A 19389-nucleotide genomic window follows, 5' to 3' on the forward strand; every position below is an offset into this window, starting at 1 on the left:
AATAGATCAGGCTGAGTGTTCTCTGTTAGGTACTTCTGTGGTACAATTACTGGTAAAATAAAAGATTACTGGCTCTCAAGCCTCCTGCAGGTTACAATGACGCACTATTTCATATGTTGTGCATACACAGTGTATCCTCTCCTCCCAATACCTAACACAGCAACCTACACACACAGAAAACCGCTGGCACTATAAAGAATTTAAAACCACAGACATTCCTCCAAATGACCACCACCTTTTTTTGGAGGCCATGGGTATGCAATAAACAGAAACAGGCTCTGGTGATTCCCGCGCTGACCTCCTCTTACCCGCTCCTGCAGGAGCTCCACAACTTGCTGGACACAGTCATTCACATCGCAGGAGTCTGTCTTCAGCACCAACTCAGGGGCCTCTGGCTTTTCATATTCAGAATCAATCCCAGTGAAACCTATAAAAGATACCAGATAATGAAGGAAGGCAGAAATTAAAAATAAATTACGTTTGTTTCATCAGTGCAAGTCCCTGCTATGTTGAAGTTAATATTTTTGCTGCCCCTCGAAGGTACAGGGTTAGAGTAATGAAACTTCTTTCTTGGGAGAAGATTTCTAATTAAACGTTTGTTTCTTCTTTAGCCACATACAGTCTATTGTCACCATCACAGTGGTTGTGTCCAGTGAAGTTGCTGTAAACACTAAATTAGTGAGTAACTGAAGCATTGTTCGTAGGGGAAATTTGGGGTTAGACTCGTATGAGCTTCTGGCAACAAAACTTTTGTTAACTGATTAATATATAACTTTGTTTTATGTGTGTTTCTGTCTAAAGCACCTTACTTAATATATATTGTTCATTCATTAACACTGAACTCATGAGCAACAGCATTCTAACTCATGCTTCAGGAATGAAGCGTATCTAACACATTTCTCCGTAAGGCACATGGCAGCCTTCGTGAGCTTACTAGACCGCAATTCAGCATTAGGCGCGGGGCCACTTTAAACAGCAAAATCATCAACAAAAAGCACCCCAACGATGCAAAAACTATGGTATTAAATAAGCCACAAAAAGGCCGCTTCTTTACAACATGGTAGGGAAACAAAGATCAAACGTCACCTTGTTCAACTTCAATCAGGAATGTGTGCTCCGGATGACTAGAATGTCTGCCGCTCCGCACATGTCCACAAATGACTGCTAAAGTGTCATAAATACACATGTGGGGGTTTCACATAAATTTTAGTGAGTAAGCCAACCTGCAACTAGGACTCTTCAATTAATGAGGATCAACTATATTTCCGCTTTTTTCTTTTCAAATGTCTAAACTGCCTGTGAAGACACAGGAATTAACACCAAGTGATAGGAGCAACTCATTTCTCCAAAGAAATACAGAATACAGCACCTAAACCCTGGGCATAAAACTAAAGCTGGCACAGTTTTTTCCTCTCAAGGCAGAAAAGGACACCTGATCCGTCTGTCCACAGCAATTATCTAAGGCCACATTGAAGCCCGCAGGCTCCGCCTTGCCACCGGCTTAAGTGTTCAGGCAAGACACATTAACCACTCCTAGCTTAAACAAAACGCAGACCAGGAAGGTAATCCTGTTCTATCACAAAATGTATCCCACAGTCAAATTTAGTCATTAACCACTATTTAAGACTTTCCCATGTGACTGCCAAGAAAATAAAGAGCACATGATGTTTTCCTGGAATGGGCTAGCTGAGCTAAAGGTACGCTCTTCCTGTCTTACACTTCTGCCCCACCCACGCGTAAGTCATTCAGGGCCTGCCTGCCTTGGAATGCTCAGGTCATCCTTGGATTAGAAGGATGAACATGAACTTAACATCATTACTATTCAGGGTACAGTTCTCAAAAGTGTTCTAAAATATACACTACAAGTCTACAGTGTCCTCTTATTTCACTTTTTTCCTATTTAATATTTCTAAGTATCTCATGAAGTCCTAAACCCAGGAATATATTTCTGCTTTACTAACATTTCCAGCAGTATTTAGTGGTGAGTCGCAATAAAACAGCTGGTGCGGGGGGGGGGGGGGGGGGGGTATAATTCTGGTTAAAACACGACTACTTGTTCTTAAGCTCTGATTCTCGAATATGACTACACACTGGAATCACTGGGTCCTATTCCCATGAGATTCTGATTTCATGAGCCTAGGGACAGCACTGGCACTGGAGTTTTAAAAATTCCTACAGGTAATGCTAATTGTCAAGCAGCAAAGCTTGACAATCAGTATGTTAGAAAACTTGGCTTAACATTTTACAAGTTGAGGAATTCTCTTCCAAGCTAATTTATCCCATAAATGAGGATAATACACTAACGCTGTAAGGAAAACATTTATATTTCAGTAGATAATAACTACATGAGCAGTAATCATGAGAATAATCTAGGCATTAGAATGTCTGACAGAGCGATACATTTACAGTTTAATAAAAGCCTAATGACCTATAAAATCCTGAGTTCTGCTAAATGTATGCAATCTCATCTGTCCTTGAATGTCTATCATTAAGGCCCCAAAACAGCACTGAGAGGGAACTTTTTAAGCGTCATCTAAACAAGAAATTTTTAAAAACAACTGAACAATCAGGAACTCTGGCACCATAGCAAACCTAAAATAAAGGTGTGTACACATGTACACACCCATACATATTTTAACCTGAGGAACATCTTGTCAATGTGTACACAAAAGAATTGAGAAACAGGAAATTAAACAAGTAACATATAGAAAACTAAGCTAATACAAACACACTCCCAGATGTAGAATGCAAACTGTAAGTGACTCAAGGTACTTTGGATGAAGTCTTATTCATCATTGCATCCCAAACTCCAAATATATTCCTTGCCAAAAGCAAGTAGGGTTGCTTGTCATCTGATTTCCACTCTGCCTTCTCATCCATCTGAAAAGCATTTACTATGTGTCTGTCGGTTATGCTTTGGGCCACTGTGCTAACCTCTAACGTTATGAAAATGCACAAGGGGTTGTCCCTGCTCACAAGTCGCTTACTCCAGCCCAGCAGACAAATCTACCTCCCTCAACGATACATCTTTGCAAAACAAAACCAACTACAATTAAAATAAGTAAAAAATTTAGACTTCAGGATCCTGGACACATCATTTTGCATCCCTTCGCCAAAACTCTATTACAACAAACTGAAGTGAAAACTGCCCATCAACAGGGAGAGGGTGATATAGAAGCAAAGGGGTGAAACTGGTTTCCCTCCCGCTGTCATTCATTACCCTGTGCTTTCTGGGTCAAGCAAGTGCCAGCTTAACAAGTGACACTGAGTCTCCAGGAGGCACGACTGGACACCAATCTTGCCCCAAGGACCCAGATTTCCCACAGCAGGTGGATTTTGACCCAACCGCTCAAGCCTTCCCAGGTCAAAAATACAGAAGAGCCCAGAATAACAAGCATTTTCCTTCGCACTCCACCTTTTCCTTTTCAGGGCCAGAAGCTGAAGGCCAACATCTATTATTCACAGAGCTCCCGGAACTGCTGCACAAGTTCCAGGCGATCTCACGCTGTTAGGAAGGTGAACAAAAGCTACCTGCACGAATCACTGATTCCTAAATAAGGCTGACTGCGTAATCTACCTTTGATTTTTTTTTTTTTACCACTGCATGTGCTCTGTTTCTGTTAATAATAGAACAGGACTAATGTCAAGGATGTCTAGAAGATAAATAACATAATTGGTATCAAAGGCCACAGCAGATAAGTTCTAAATGTCTCCTTCTATGCATAAATGCTCATAACAGTTGAAACTCTTGGAGCAGACCATAAAACCTAAAAAGCAAGGTGTATATATTGTGATGGAAACAGTGATATGTTAATTCAATCCAATTCAACAATTGTACACAGAATGAATAAGCGATCATTCCAAGCACTAGGCTATAAACAAGAACAAAACATTGTTCTTGCTCTCATCAAGATGCTTAAAATTCAGGCATTTTTCCCACTGGCTCTGAAATGTCCTACATTATCAATAGAATAAAGAGCTGTAATAGCAGCAGCTAGCCTTTGATATCCCATCTAATGCCAAGCAGCTCATTATATCAAGGAGTTCCCACTAGCCCCCAAAGTCCCAACACTCTAAAATTCTGTCTTCTGATTAGGATTCCAACCCGATCAGTGATAGTCACTGTGAATACAGTGAGTACCTATGCTAGGCCTGAGAGCTAAAACCGTGTAATAAGACCCACTTTCTCTTCTCAAGAAGCTCCAAGTCATTCGAATATCCCCAATCTCTTAGAAAAGATATGGGATAAGAAAAGGTATTTTATCTTACCATATATATCAGTTTCAGATGTGGTAAGATAAAATATCTAAGCAAAGAGAAACTGGGGAAAAAACATGACTTACCTTTAATTTCTCCAGCCCGTGCTTTTTTATAGAGCCCTTTGACATCCCTCTGTTCACAAACATGCAGAGGAGCATCGACAAATACTTCAAAGAAAGGTAAACTTGCACCCTCATGAATCTGCCTCGCATTGTTGCGATCCTTAGAAAAAAGATGGGTACAGAACAATAAAAAGTGCTTATACAAATCAAAGGTACTATGTGAATATCAAGGATGAGTAGCCCTAGCTGGTTTGGCTCAGTGGATAGAGCGTCGGCCTGCGGACTCAAGGGTCCAGGGTTGGATTCCGGTCAAGGGCATTACCTTGGTTGCGGGCACATACCCAGTGGGGAGCGTGCAGGAGGCAGCTGATCGATGTTTCTCTCTCATCGATGTTTCTAAATCTCTATCCCTCTCCCTTCCTCTCTGTAAAAAATGAATAAAATATATTTTTTAAAAAAAGGATGAGTAAAAAAATATATATATATTAGATAAAATTTAATTTATATTTTTTAAAATTTAAACAAAACAAAAAAATCTAAAAAATAATCAGGTTAACACACCCATCCTTCATAACAATTTTTAAAAGCATACAATTCTTAAAATCAGAGATATTGGGGGAATTCCAGGAGGGAAAAGTAACAGATGCCCCATAAAAACTTTCATTTGATTTTATGAGGAACCTGAGCCAGAGCCCAGCTTGAATACAGGTATCATCAGGCCTCTCCCTAATGTTCAACCTCAGCCCACACGAGGGCCATTCAGAAGTCTGAGGCTAGTTTATTCACTTGCCAGATGCAAACCCCTCATCTCTACCTGGATGTTTGGGCATATGCTCTTGCCACCTCCCTGGCAGGAACACCTCCCCACAGGTACACCTCCCCACACACATATTCTTCTGGCTAAAGCAAGTTGCTCCCTCACAGCACATCTCCAAGGTGGCGTCCTCCAGGAGGCCTCCCATGTATGCCCAGGCTGGGGGTCCTTGCTCTCTCTGGCTTCCCAGATGTACCCACCATGTACCTCTGTCATAGATCTTATCCCGATATATTAAAATCATCTCACTAGCTTTATAGCCATAGTGTCTGGCAGAGTGTTTACCAAGTTGTGATCTTACTGTTCCAGCTGTCCTTTCAAAGAAGGTGCTCCGAGTTTCCATCAGCAGCCCTCCTCTCATTCTACACACTCTTCTGTATACTCAACTTTATCTAGGTTTCAACTAATGAAGGGATGATTCCTAAATCTGCATCTCAGTTCTACTTTCCTGAGCTCCAGAACCAATGTTCCTGTGATCATCTCCATTGGCACTTCCATCTAACCCACCTGGAGTGAATACTCCACCTCTCCCTTCCTACCCTGTATTTTCTAACTTAACAATACCATCTTTATTCAGAAAGCACCATCCTTCACTCCCTAGCTCCCCTCCCCGCAAAAAAGAAACAATAATTAACCAGGCACCAAGTCCTGCTGCTGCTACTGGCTTACCAGCCCTTCAATATGCCCATTCCCATGGCGGCTGCTCCCATTCACTGGAAAAGCCTCCTAACCAGTCTGCTACCTCCAGGCCATTCTCCTCCAGGCTTCAAAGGTGTCCTCACTAAGGTGCAAACTCAATGACAGCATTCCCCAGCATTCCTGAACTGTTAACTACCCGAAGGGTCTGCAAATTGCTCTAGTTTCATCTCCCCTCACATTCACCCTGCACAGCAGTTTTACCAAACTACCTAGAGTCCTCCAAAGACCAAACGCCCTCACATGTCCATGCCTTTGTAACCCCTCTGTCTGAAACAGCCTTCACCCTCCAGTCTAACTGGTATGCTCTGATTCATCCTTTGTGACTCACTTGCAGGACCTCCTCTGTCAATCTTCCACAGCACCTTTTAGATCAGCGGTTCTCAACCTGTGCGTCGAGACCCCTTTGGCGGTCGAATGACCCTTTCACAGGGGTCGCCTAAGACCATCCTGCATATCAGATATTTACATTATGATTCATAACAGTAGCAACATTACAGTTATGAAGTAGCAACAAAAATAATTTTATGGTTGGGTCACAACATGAGGAACTGTATTTAAAGGGCCAGAAGGTTGAGAACCACTGTTTTCGGTACATTTACCTCTTCACTTGCCTCAAGATATTATGACTGTTCACATCTGCATGTTCCTCCCGGACTACCTAGCATACCAACTCCTTTAACAGGAACGATCTGGTTTACTTTAGAATGAAGACGCTCAAGTTCAGTGGTGACATGGAAAAATGCACATATCCTATATTACATTATTCTATCCCAATGGTATCACAGATTTTCATATGCCCTAAGCACAGTCCAAACCTCATTCTTAATGCTCTGAGAAATGAGAGCAACAAAAATGTTGCTCCATGCTATGGAAACCAGGGAGACAGAAAGCAGATCAGCATAAACTCTCAGATACTCAGCTCTGAAAATCAGGTACTACTGACTTTCTCCTTTTCCAACAGTTGCAAAGATCCTCAGAAGGTGCAAGACTATCACTGTTATTTTTAACTATAAAACTTGTTTACATCCAAGGATTCAGGAACTCTAAACACCTCAGTCCACTTATACCAGTGGTTCTCAACCTTCTGGCCCTTTAAATACAGTTCCTCATGTTGTGACCCAACCATAAAATTATTTTTGTTGCTACTTCATAACTGTAATGTTGCTACTGTTATGAATCATAATGTAAATATCTGATATGCAGGATGGTCTTAGGCGACCCCTGTGAAAGGGTCATTCGACCACCAAAGGGGTCGCGACCCACAGGTTGAGAACCGCTGGCTTATACGCTTCATTATCAACATAATTTAAACTGATATATTGACACAGATTCCAACATTTCAGGAAGAAATGTAGCTACTCCTCACAGAACATATTAGGACTCCTGCCATGGTTCCATTAAGTGAATCTACAGGGTTAACACTCAACCTGATACTTATCTATAAATCTTACAGTTCAAATGTTGTTTGGTTTGGTTTTGAAGGTCTAAGTCACCATCCAAATTTGTTTATGACAGTACTAGAACTGTGCTATTATGTATGCCATATACTGAATAGTTAGTACACACCCAGCCACTGTGCTGAGAGCTTTGAATGCAATCTTCAGAGCAACCCTATGAGGCAAGCATTAGCAGAGCTTAGGAAGGTTAAGTAAACTGGCCAGGGTCATAACCGTAATAGAGAGAGCTGACATTTCAGCCCACTGTGTCTGTTTCCAAAGCCCCTGCCCTTAATCACTAAACTAACTCGCCTGTTCTTTGATATCTGGGCTTCCTACGGGCCTATACTATCATGTAACAAACATTAAATATCTACTGCGTTCCAGGAGCAGGGCGTGGCATCAAGATTACAAAGATAAATAAGATGTAGTCCCAGCCCCCAAGAGGCAGCAAAGAACAGCAGGCAAGAGCATGGGTTCCAGGGACACTGCGTGGATGCAAATCCCTGCTCTACCACGTGTTGTGTGTGGCCTTGGTAATTTACACCTGTTTCCTCACCTCTACCTTCCTTACTGGGTGAGGAGTACTAAATGAGTTAATTCACACAAAGGCACTTAAACACGTTACCAGTACAAAATAACAGTTCAACGAATGTTAGCTGCTATTATCACTAATATTTTTGCTACTACCACTACTGCCGCCGCTACTGCTGCTGCCATAATCACCACCAACCAAGGAACTGGTATTTATAACTAACAATGTGCTAAAGTATAATAACAAGGACACCACAGAGAGGCACCCAACAAAGCCTGAGGTTCTGAGACAAGGAAGGTATTCAGGAGGAGGAGATATCTAACTGAGTCTCAAAGCATGAGCAGGACTGGGTGATGCTGAGAAGAGGGGGACAGCAGGAAGGAGAAGCGTGCCTTTCAGATGGGAGAAACAAAAAATCTTGCAGGGGGAAAAAAAGATTTTTTTCAGAGAAACACAAAAAAGTGAACCAATGTTGCTATGGTCTCTGAAGTAAGAGGAATATGATGGGAGATGGGACTTGAGAATTTTGAGCAAAGAAGCTAACACAATAGGACACACGTTAAGAAACAAGATTTCTCCTGGTGTCTGATACCCGCTGAGTATTTTCTATAGGCATATTGAATTAAAAGGTCAGCTTGGCTTAAGGTCAATGACTTTGGTTACACTTTGAGGACAGAGGGTTTATAGCAGGTTTTATCAAAAATGAGTTTACTCAGAAAAGTCGCAGCACAAAAATGCTGTAGGTTAATCCTTTTTAATTTGGATTTAGCCTCAAAGCAAATGTTAATGCTGGAACTATTTGCCATGTTCCCAATACATGTAATTAGTATTGGGAAAGTCACATACCTGAGTATAAGGCGATATGAAACTTGTGATGCATACTAAGCCAGCATCTGCAAACAGCTTAGCAACTTCTGCAATGCGTCGCACATTCTCTTCTCTGTCTTCAGGACTAAAGCCAAGATTTTTATTGAGGCCTTGACGAATGTTGTCGCCATCCAAAGTATAGCATGGAATACCATGGCAAACCAAGTACTCCTCCAAAGCCATGCTCACGGTGGTCTTCCCTGCTCCAGATAAGCCTAAAATTACACAGTACATACAGATGCCATACATCAAGTCAGAAGGATGAGTTAGTAATAAAGAATTTTATTCCAGGCTTAATTATATTCATTATTCACAGCAGTCTCTCAGTAACAATCTTACAAGTATTTCTCTATAAGATTTACCTCTAAGCTAGAAAAATATCTGTAGTTTAAATATAATAAGCATGTATGTTTTTAATAACTCCTATCTATGCCCAAAGGTATCCTAGAAATCACTGATGAACTTCAAAGAACTTAACCAATTTTAATATTAGACAAGGTTGGGTAGGCATTCCCTTTGACTTCTTGTTACCACTATTCTAAAGCTGCCCAAATTACCTCTGTATGCCCAAATTACTTCTGACAAGAGAAGAAAAAGACAAAAGTAAGTGAAATATTATTGTTACCTCTATATCCCAGGATCATCACCTCTGATAGATAAAAAGTATCTGGGAGTCCAATTTATAACATCATTAACCTTGAAAGAATATCCTCATTTCAACCCACTTGCCTCTACCAATGATATTGCTTCACTAACCAACAAGAAGGAACGGATGCAAGAGCACATTTATGCACGCATACTTGCCACCTTGGTGAATTTGTAATTGTAGAATTCGTAACTACGGTAACTATGAGGCAAGAGACAGAATATTGAAGAGTAATGTACTGATACTCTGGAAAGAAGTCATGGTAGTATGGAAGACTAACTGAAAAAAAGATATGATGAGAGGATTAATACAATGCTAATTGCTTTATACATTAAAAACTTATATGAAGAGCCACATCAAAATCACAACTAAAATACAGAACAACCATCATGCAGAACTACCGCAAAGCTGCTGAATGGAAGTCCTACAACTGGAGAAGTAGAGAAGAAAGCACACTGGGACGGGTAGGAGGTGCGGAGGGGCAGAACGGGCCGGCCCAACACCCACATGGGCCGCTTTTTTAATCGGGAGGGAGATCGTCTCTGCGGGGGGCCGCCCAGAGGAGCAAGGGGTCCCAGCCCCACACCAGACCCCAGCCCAGGGTCCCAGAGCTGGGAAAAGTCCCTATGGGCCGTAAGAATTACGAGCTGTAAAAACCAGTGTGGATTGGGACTCAGTGACACAGAAGAAGAAAAAAAAAAAGATAAAAATTATGAACAAAATGGCAGCAAATACATACCTATCAACAATTGAATCTAAAAATCAAAATAAACGAATAAGAAACCTAATGAACAAAATATATTGGTGAATATAACAAAATCAGAGGCATGGAAATGGAACAGACTGATGATTCTCAGGGAAGGGGCTTGGGGGAGGTAGGAAGAGATTAAACAAAGATCTTATATGCACGTATATACTACCTATGGACACAGATAATAGGGTGGTGAAGGCCTGGGATGGAGGAAAAAGAAGGACATCTGTAATAATCTCAACAATAAAGATTAAAAATAATAATTAATTAATTAAAAGAAAAACTCATATGAGTATAGCAGATTATATTTTCCAAAGATGGCTACAACAGCCATTTCCCATCCTGAAAGGTTGTCTGCAATGTGACATTGTCACTATCACATCACTGCCCTTGAATCTAGGCTGGCCATAGGGCTCACTTGTAGCCAAAAGAATGTAGTGAAACAATGAGATATCATCTCACACCTGTCAGGATGTTTATTTAAACTAAATGAACTTTAAACTAAACGAACAAAACAGACTAATAGGTACCGAGAACTAACTGATAGTTGCCAGAGGATTGGGTGGTGGAGGTGTGGGAAAAAAGGCGAAAGGAATTAGGAGGTACAAACTTATAATTATGACACGAATAAGTCAAGGAGATACAAAGTACAACACAGAAAATACAATAAATAACATTATAATAACTTTATACAGTCATCACAGTTACTAGACTTCTCGTGGTGATCACTTCATAAGGTATATAAATGTCAAATCTGTTGTATTCCTGAAATTAATATAATATTGTATGTCAACTAAAATTAAGAAGAGCTTTACATCCCAGAATTTACAAAAAGAATGTACTGAAAATGACAATGTGTGACTTCCAAGGCTGGACTAGAAAAGGCTATGCAGCTTCTCTTTGGACACTTAATTGGAGAAAAGCCAGCTATTCAGTACCCTGAGATCACAAGCAGGTGTTCCGGGCGATTGCCTCTGCCAGCTAAAATCCCAGCGGACAAGCATGGTCAGTTGAATCATCACACACAGCCGGTTGAGCCCTAAGAAGACTGCAGCCCACACCAGCCTGACCTCAACCAAGCAAGACCTACCTGCTCTGCTGAGCCCTTCTGAATTCCTTACCCACAAAATGGTGAGCAAATGAAAATTGTGTTTTACACCACTGGGTTTTGAATATATTGTTAGACAGCAATAATACTGAAACAAGTGATGAACGGGTTATTCACAGTTTTTGTTGTTTTTTTTACTACCAGTTGAGCAACAAGTTTCAAAAACAAAAAAACTGAAACCTGAAAATCTAAACTTGTTATACCATAAAGACAACCTAAATTACAATAAAAGTCTATCCACACATGTACTTATATATTTTTATGTATATATTTAATTTGAAACAAAATAAGAATTGACACTGCTGAATATTGAATTACTGACACAGAAGGTTTCATTGAGATGATTACAGTGAACATGGAAAAGAATGATGTGAAGATATTAAAGCAGTTACAGAAGAACAATAAAACAAGACAGACAACCCAACTCTAAGGTATGGTATACCTGAAGAAGAGAAACCAACTGTACTGGGTTGAACAGTGTCCTCCCAAAATTCATGTCTACATGGAACCTCAGAATGTGACCCTAATTGGAAATAGGGTATTTGTGGGTGTAATTAGTTAAATTAAAATGAAGCTGTACAGGATTAGGGTGAACCCTAAATCTAATATTTGTTGCCCTTATGACAGGTACATGAAGACATAGAGGAAAGAAGGTGTTGTGAAGACAGGCAATCTCCTCCCGCCCCCCACCCCTCCCCCCGCCTCATTCCCCCAGGGAGTTTTCTTTACTTTCTTTCTTCTAAGCTCCAAGGGCCGGCCCTTCTTTTGCCTCTGTAACTTGTTTCCCAAGCCCACGCAGCCCAGCGGGCTCACCTCTTCCATGGCTCACTTCTTCTACCTCTGTAACTTTCTAAATAAATTTTTGCTTGTAAAAGTAAATAGTAGTAAATAAAATAATACATCTACTAGCCAAGGAACTCCAAGGGTTGCCAGCAACCTCCATAAGCAAGGAGAGAAGCATGTAACAAAGCATACAGAAAGAACCAACCCTGTCAACACCTTGACCTCAGACTCTTAACCTCCAGAACTACAAGCAAATAAATTTCTGTTGTTAGAAGCCACCCACTTTGTAGTGATTTGCTTCAGCAGTTCTGGGATACTATTAACCCAAACCAATGTAAAAATACAAAAGAAGAAAATTTATCTGAAATAAATCTGAGGAAAAGCAAACCATGCTCCAGGAGAATGGCAAACAAATCACCTAATACCTTGACAGATCCCAGTTAAACTACCAAATTGCAAGAAAAGAAAGAAATCTGGGCCTCCATTTCCAACATAAAAAAGAAAATCGATGAAAACTATGGAAGATTTAACAGCATAAACACCAAGCCTGATCTAATGAACATATTCACACATCAGGAAACTGTATGTTCTTTTCAAATATACATTTATGAAAACTTAATACATACAGGACCATAAAGCAAGTACCAAAAAATCTGACAGTCCAGCTAATGTGGCTCAGTGGGAGAGTGTCGACTCAAGAATCAGAAGATTAAGGTTCGATTCCCTGTCAGGGTACATGCCCAGGTTGTGGCTCCAACCCCCTAAGGGCTCATGCAGGAGGCAGCCAATCAATGATGTTTCTCTGCCACCAATGTTTCTATCTCTCTCTCCTTCTCCCTTCTTCTCTAAAATCAATAAAAATATATTTTTTTTAAAAAGGAGTACCCAATATCCAATATTCTAAAGATCAACTTTCCGCCAAATTGAGCTTTACATATAATGTAATCCCAAACTAAATCCCAACAAGGTTTAGGGGAAATTGGGTAAACTGATTAAAAATTTTACATAATAATGCAGAAACAAAAAAAAAAAGTCTTCTTATTCCTAATGAATAAGGTAAGCCCTGACCGGGTAGCTCAGTTGATCAGAGCATCATTCCGATACCCCAAGATTGCAGGTTCAATCCCAGTCAGGGTACATACAAGAAGCAACCAATGAATGGATAAATAAGTGGAACAACAAACTAATCTTTCTCTCTCTCTCTCTCTCTCTCTCTCTCTCTCTCTCTCTCTCCCCCCCCCCTCACTCCCCTCCCTCTCTCCCTTTTGTTCTCACTCTTTTTCCCCCTTCCTCCCTCTCTCTAAAAAATCAACGAATAAATTTTTTAAAAAGAATAAGATAAAAGGACTTATCCCACTAGATTTCAAGATTTATAAAAATATAATAATTAAGACAATGTGGTAATAATAGGAGAATCAACAAGTATACCAATGGAACAGATCAGAGAGCCCAGAAACAAGTCCACACGTAAGTGGAAACTGATGATGGTTGGCACTGCAGATCAGATACCCTCACCAATATATGCATATGCTTTTGGGACAACTGATAATCCATATGGAAAAAAATGGACCCCTCCCTCACACTACACACAAAAATCAACTGCAGATGGATAAAGGGCCTAAGTGAGAAAGGGACAACTTCTAAAAGAAAATACAGGAAACATAATTCTCCAAGCATCCAGATGAAAAAGGAAAGCTCCTAAAAATAAGGAGGGGAGAGGAGGGGATCATATTTGTCTCACACACCTTTTAATACCAGAAGACAATGGAGTAATGCTTTAAGAATTCTGGACAAAGGGAGTATGAACCAAATATATATTTTGTGCCTCAGCTGGTTTGGCTCAGTGGACAGACCAAAGGGTGCCGGGTTTGATTCTGGTCAAGAGCCTGTACCTTGGTTGCAGGCTCCTCCCCGGCCTGGGCTCTGGTCAGGGCATGTGCAGGAGGTAAACCAAGCAATGTGTTTCTCTCACATCAATGTTTCTCTCTGTCTTTCCCTCTCTCTTCCACTCTCTCTAAAAGATCAATGGAAAAATATCCTCGGGTGAGAATTAATAAAAAAAACAAACACAAATATATATTTTGTAAGACAAGCTGTTATAATAAACAGACATCCTCAAAATTTAAATTCAGGGAATCCAGAATCTAGCAGAAAAGCATCTTACCAAAATTATCCTAATATATAAAAAGCCAGGGGCCGTCATGACTAAAACAACTAACAACCGAACAGCAGGCTGCATGGGTGACAAGGCTGGCAGGGGGGTTAGTGAGGGACAACCAAACAACTGAACAGCAGGCTGTGTGGGGCAACCAGGCCAGCAAGGGGGGCAGTTGGGGGCGACCAGGCCGGCAAGGGGGAGCATTTAGGGGTGACCAGGCCGGCAGAGGGGGACAGTTGGGGGCAACCAGGCCAGCGGGGATGGGGGGGCTAGTTAGGGGTGACCAGGCCGGCAGGGGGGTCAGTGAGGAACAACCAGGCCAGCGGGGGGGGGGGGGGGGGGCAGTTAGGAGTAACCAGGCCAGCAGGGGGGGAAAGTGAGGGGCGACCAGGCTGGCAGCAGGGGGCAGTTAGGGGCAACCTGGCCGGCAGCAGAGAGCAGTTAGGAGAGACCAGGCCAGCAGGGGGGGCAGTTGGGGGCGACCAGGCCAGTGGGGGGGGGGCAGTTAGGGGCAACCAAGCCGGCAGGGGGGGGCAGTTAGGGGCGATCAGCCCGGCAGGGGGGGCAGTTAGGGGTGAACAGGTCAGCAGGGGGGGCAGTTGGGAGAGACCAGGCTGGCGGGGGGGGGGGGGGGGGGGGAGGGTGCCAGGAGCCGGTCCATCCTTGCTGCTTGACACAGTCACTGCAGGGAAGAAACATCTGCACAGCATATGTTTTAAGGGATCTGGCGTATATGGCATACTGTTCTTAATATGTTTGCTCCCCTTCTTGGCACTATGTGTTTTAACCAAGGTCACCTCTCCGAGAAAGGTTGTTTCCCCAGGTAGGGATTTTTCCCTGAAGTTAGGGAGGGGATAAAACCCCTTAACTAAGTGCCAGGCAGGTAATCACTTTAACTACAAACAATCACACTTAAGCTACATAATCTTTACTCCCTGGAATGGAGATATGAAACGCCCTAACCTTTGCAATAGAAATTGACAGGATTAAAATCAACTGGTATAAATACAGATGTAACAAGACAACAGGACACAGAACCTAGCAAGAGAACATGGCAAAAGATCCTGGACAGAACCTGGCTACAGAACTTGGCTGGAGAACCTAGACAGAACATGGCAGGAGAACCTGGACAGAACCAGATGAGAGAACCCAACCATGTTGGTCAACTGAACGCTGCCTCCGTGTCATTCCTTCTTCGCCGACTCCATCCACACCTTTGGGGACCCCTGGACCTGCTGGGGTTGGACCCCAACAGGGGGGGCAGTGAGGGGTGACCAGGCTGGCAGGAGGGGCAGTTAGGGGCAACCAGGCCAGTAGTGGGGGACAGTGAGGGGTGTCCAGGCTGGTAGGGGTGGCAGTTGGGCACAACCAGGCCAGAATGGGGGGGGGGGGGGGCAGTAAGGGGCAACTAGGCTGGAGGGGGGGCAGTGAGGGGTGACCAGGCCGGCAGGGGGGCAGTGAGGGTGATCAGGCCAGCAGGCAGATGAGTGGTTAGAAGCCAGCCGTCCAGGATTGTGAGAGGAATGTCCGACTGCCAGTTTAGGCCCAATCCCCGGGATTGGGCCTAAACTGGCAGTTGGACAACCCCTGAGGGGGTTGTCCTGATTGGAGAGGGTGCAGGACAACACCTGAGGGGTCCCAGATTGGAGAGGGTGCAGGCTGGACTGAGGGGACCCCCGCCCTCCATGCACAAATTTCGTGCCCCAGGCCTCTAATTTAACAATAAAACACAGAAAATTGAAACCCGACTCAAAGAAAGAATTCATGAGTGAGCATGCCATGATAAAAGAACTGATGGTGAGATAAGTACTGAATTAGTTTACTTATAGAATTCAAATACAAACAATTACAGAAATTTAAGATTTGAGAACAGAATGTTAAGTGTTCCAAACATGGGCTAAGAAAAAGTAGCAATTTAACAACAATCCAGTCTTAAAAATGAGGAGATGGGAAGATGTGAGAGTGTTGAATTCTTTCAGACAAAAACTAACAGAACTGTCTAACATTGAAACCAAAATGGAAACGTTGTTTTTAACAATTAGCAAAAGTGTTTAGGGTTGGTAGTATCTAATGTTGACAAAGATACTGGAAAATGGACTCTCTTCCCACACTGTTAGTGGGAGAATAAATAGGTATAAAATCTAAGTAGGCAATTTGGTGAGATGTATATAAATTTTGAATACACATTTATTAAATACACAATTCCTAGAAGAGAAAGTATCCATCATTTTTAAATCTATCTCCAAAATCTGCATGAATTTGCCTTCTCCCCAGCCTGCTATGGCTAAGCCCAAAGACTCTGGGAAAACCAACACAAGAACCAATCAGAGACAAAAGCTGAATGACAGGAATAAATTATCTCTATCACTAATTCTTTCTCTTCATATGGTTTACATTATTGCTTCTTCTTTTTTTTTTTTTTTTGATGAATTGTCTTACATTTAATCAATCAATATTACAAAGTGTTCATGCTACATACAACCTCATAACATCCAGGAGTGTGGGTGCCCATAAAAGGGGGGATTATTAGCTTCTTGAAGGCAGAATCCAGATCTTATTTTCATGCAAATCTATAGAATGTAATGTCGTTATCAATTACAAGGTAGCTTTAAGATGCATCTATTTATTTTAACAATTCTTTAGGGAGGAAAAAAATTACCCAAAGGAAATAGGTTATTAAGCAACTTTGTCTGTTACATGTTATCACACTCCAGATACAAGAACTGACCTCAAAATTTAAATATGCTTACTCCTAGCTCAAGGTTGTTGATAACACTGCTTTTGAAATAAGCTGGTTTATTTGACTATACCTGTGAGCCAAACTGTGCAACCACGAAAGCCACCTCTGGTCCCCACCACCTGTCCTCTCTTGTTCCTGCTGACATGATGAGCTTGGTAGGTGACATTAGTTGCTCTCTGCATCCCCTGGAAAAAGGAGGGAAAAAAAGAAAGAATTCTTGTTCACTTGAATCTTTTAAAAGATAAACATATGGACTCTATAAAGGAGCGTCTTTCCATCCAGCTCTTCAACTCCCAGAGATAGTCTTTTCTAAAATCTGCCTGAGAGGTGCCTAAGGTTCAAGATCTCTTTCCACAGCTCCCCCTTCCCTGTACCCTGCAGTACACCGAAGGAGAAGGCACCTCTGCCCATCTGAGTCTTGCTATCACTCACTGCCCATGCACACAGTTGGACAATTCTTTTAATAGGCACACCACAAAAACCACCCCCACCCATCCCCACCGATCACCTCATTAATAGATGTATTTCCAATATATATTTATATGTTCAATAACCACTTATAAAAGTGATAAGATGGGTCTCCGGGCCCATTTCTTTCCAAATAGGTTGATGAAGCAAACACAACTTTCCAGCTCTGCACTTCCAATATCCTAAGCAAAATATACAGGGTTTCAAACACGGACATCTGCATCTCCTGGAAGCAGAGGCACCTCCTCCTGTTTTAGCTCCCAGGCAGGCTGCTGAGGAGGAGCAGACAGGAAATGGGGGAAGCAACAAGGAGGTTGCCTACAAGTTAGTGTCCTACACTTGCACAACAGGTTTGACTGGGTCATTTTGTTTGGGGATATTTTTCCAAGTTACTTTGCTTTGGGGCAAAAAGAAACATGTATCTGGATGAATTTTTAATTCATTTTGGCCCTATAACTTGTCTTCTGCTTTCCTTAGTAAATTGAGTAGAATGTACAAAAATTATCTGACAAGCAATAATCTACTGAAGATACGGCTGAGAGAAAATATAGATAAGCAGAGATCTTTTGCTTTAATCACTAGAAAAGAATGCTCCTACATTTAAAAAAAAATTCAGGCAGCAAATATGGCAGTCTGGGTATGCGGAGGCTTATTGTTTATGTATGTTTGATACTTTTCAATAAAAAAATAAACTATAAAAAAAAGGATGTGCCACATTCTCCTCCCTCCCAGTTCTTTAGAATAAATCAAAAAGCACTTTTTAAAACTACTGAAACTGCAAGTGCTGGGAATATGCCTGAACTTCATAAAGCACCTACAGGCCACTTCCATATGCAATCTTCTTCTCGCTGCCCTCCCCCTTTCTTTTCCTTCTCCACCCATTCTAGATAAATCCTTCCTATAATTCTAACAGAAAAATATAACATGAGTGACGAAGGGCCAAGAGTGAGTTAAGTTAGTATTTCCTTCTGACTCTACATTCCTCGTCTTTGTCTTCAATGGCTTCGTTACGTGTTATAGACCCTGTAACATTTACTACCCGTATCTTTGTTTATTTATAGACCCTTTAATGTTTTTAGGTGTCTTTTTGTGCATATATATTTTGACTTGCTTGGGGAGACAGATCAGGCACTCTGAGTGACATACAGTCCTTTGTTTTTTTCCCACAATGCCCATCCTCTCTTCTGGTGCCTAGCCAGTATTCAGTAAAAGTTAGATACAAGGCATTTATTTTACAGCATGATTTGTATTCTCTGCATAACATGCAAATGAAATGATGACTAAACCCTTCAGAAATCTTAAATCTAGCAGAACTGGGCAATTCATTTCAAAAGAAATGTTGCTGGGCGAGACAGAGTCACATGGCCTCTGAAGTCCCACTGCACCTTTGCTACACATTCTACAAACTGCTGTCCTCGTCACACACACAAGTGGCCCTGTGCTTCTTTCTGACCCACCTTAATTTCCACATGAGCTGTTTTGTTATTTTAGCCACTCCCTTATGGGGGCAAATTAAGTTTTCCTACGATGGCATTTAGAGAATGTCATGCTTTGCGACTTTACTAGGATTTTATAAAGAACCCCGCATTTTTAAGTGGAATTTGTAAAGGCACAGAGCATATACCAAATATCAAGAATAATTCAGGACTTGCACTTCTCTCACCCATCCCACAATCTACCTTAAACTGACTGCTGAACAATGTCTCTCTCCAAAGAGAATCCCTGTAACAGGCACATTCCTTTTAAGTGCCAAGACATAATATGGATAACACTGAAGAGATAGTAACATACAATAAGAAGAAACACTCAGCTCACAGAGTTATTGATGACTGAAACCTTTAGTTCAGTTACTGATAACTGAAGTTAGTTTTTGGACGATACCAGGACAAACAGCACAAGTGACGATCATACATCCTGAAGGTTGAGAAAACTTGAGAAGGCTACACGTCAGCCTTGCAACTACATGCACAAGTAGCAACACGGACTTCATGGCAGGAAGCGGCTCTCAGGCCCTACCCCAAACCTCCTGAATGGGAACCAAATGACCAGCATGCTTATCTGA

General features: G+C 41.7%; 1 protein-coding gene across 2 annotated transcripts in view; it reads right to left on the bottom strand.

Annotated features, from left to right (window-relative positions):
* The window catches only part of PAPSS1 (3'-phosphoadenosine 5'-phosphosulfate synthase 1), a 112424-nt gene that overhangs the window by 84166 nt on the left and 8869 nt on the right, over window positions 1-19389 (bottom strand). For both annotated transcript variants that reach the window (XM_081087983.1, XM_081087984.1), the window contains exons 2-5: window positions 16930-17044; window positions 8653-8888; window positions 4344-4482; window positions 309-427 (exon numbers count right to left, since the gene is read on the bottom strand). In XM_081087983.1, the coding sequence (XP_080944109.1) occupies window positions 309-427; window positions 4344-4482; window positions 8653-8888; window positions 16930-17044 (609 nt within the window). The remainder of the gene's footprint in view (window positions 1-308; window positions 428-4343; window positions 4483-8652; window positions 8889-16929; window positions 17045-19389) is intronic.

This window comes from Myotis nattereri, assembly GCF_964212035.1.
Source record: "Myotis nattereri genome assembly, chromosome: 1".
Taxonomy (NCBI): domain Eukaryota; kingdom Metazoa; phylum Chordata; class Mammalia; order Chiroptera; family Vespertilionidae; genus Myotis; species Myotis nattereri.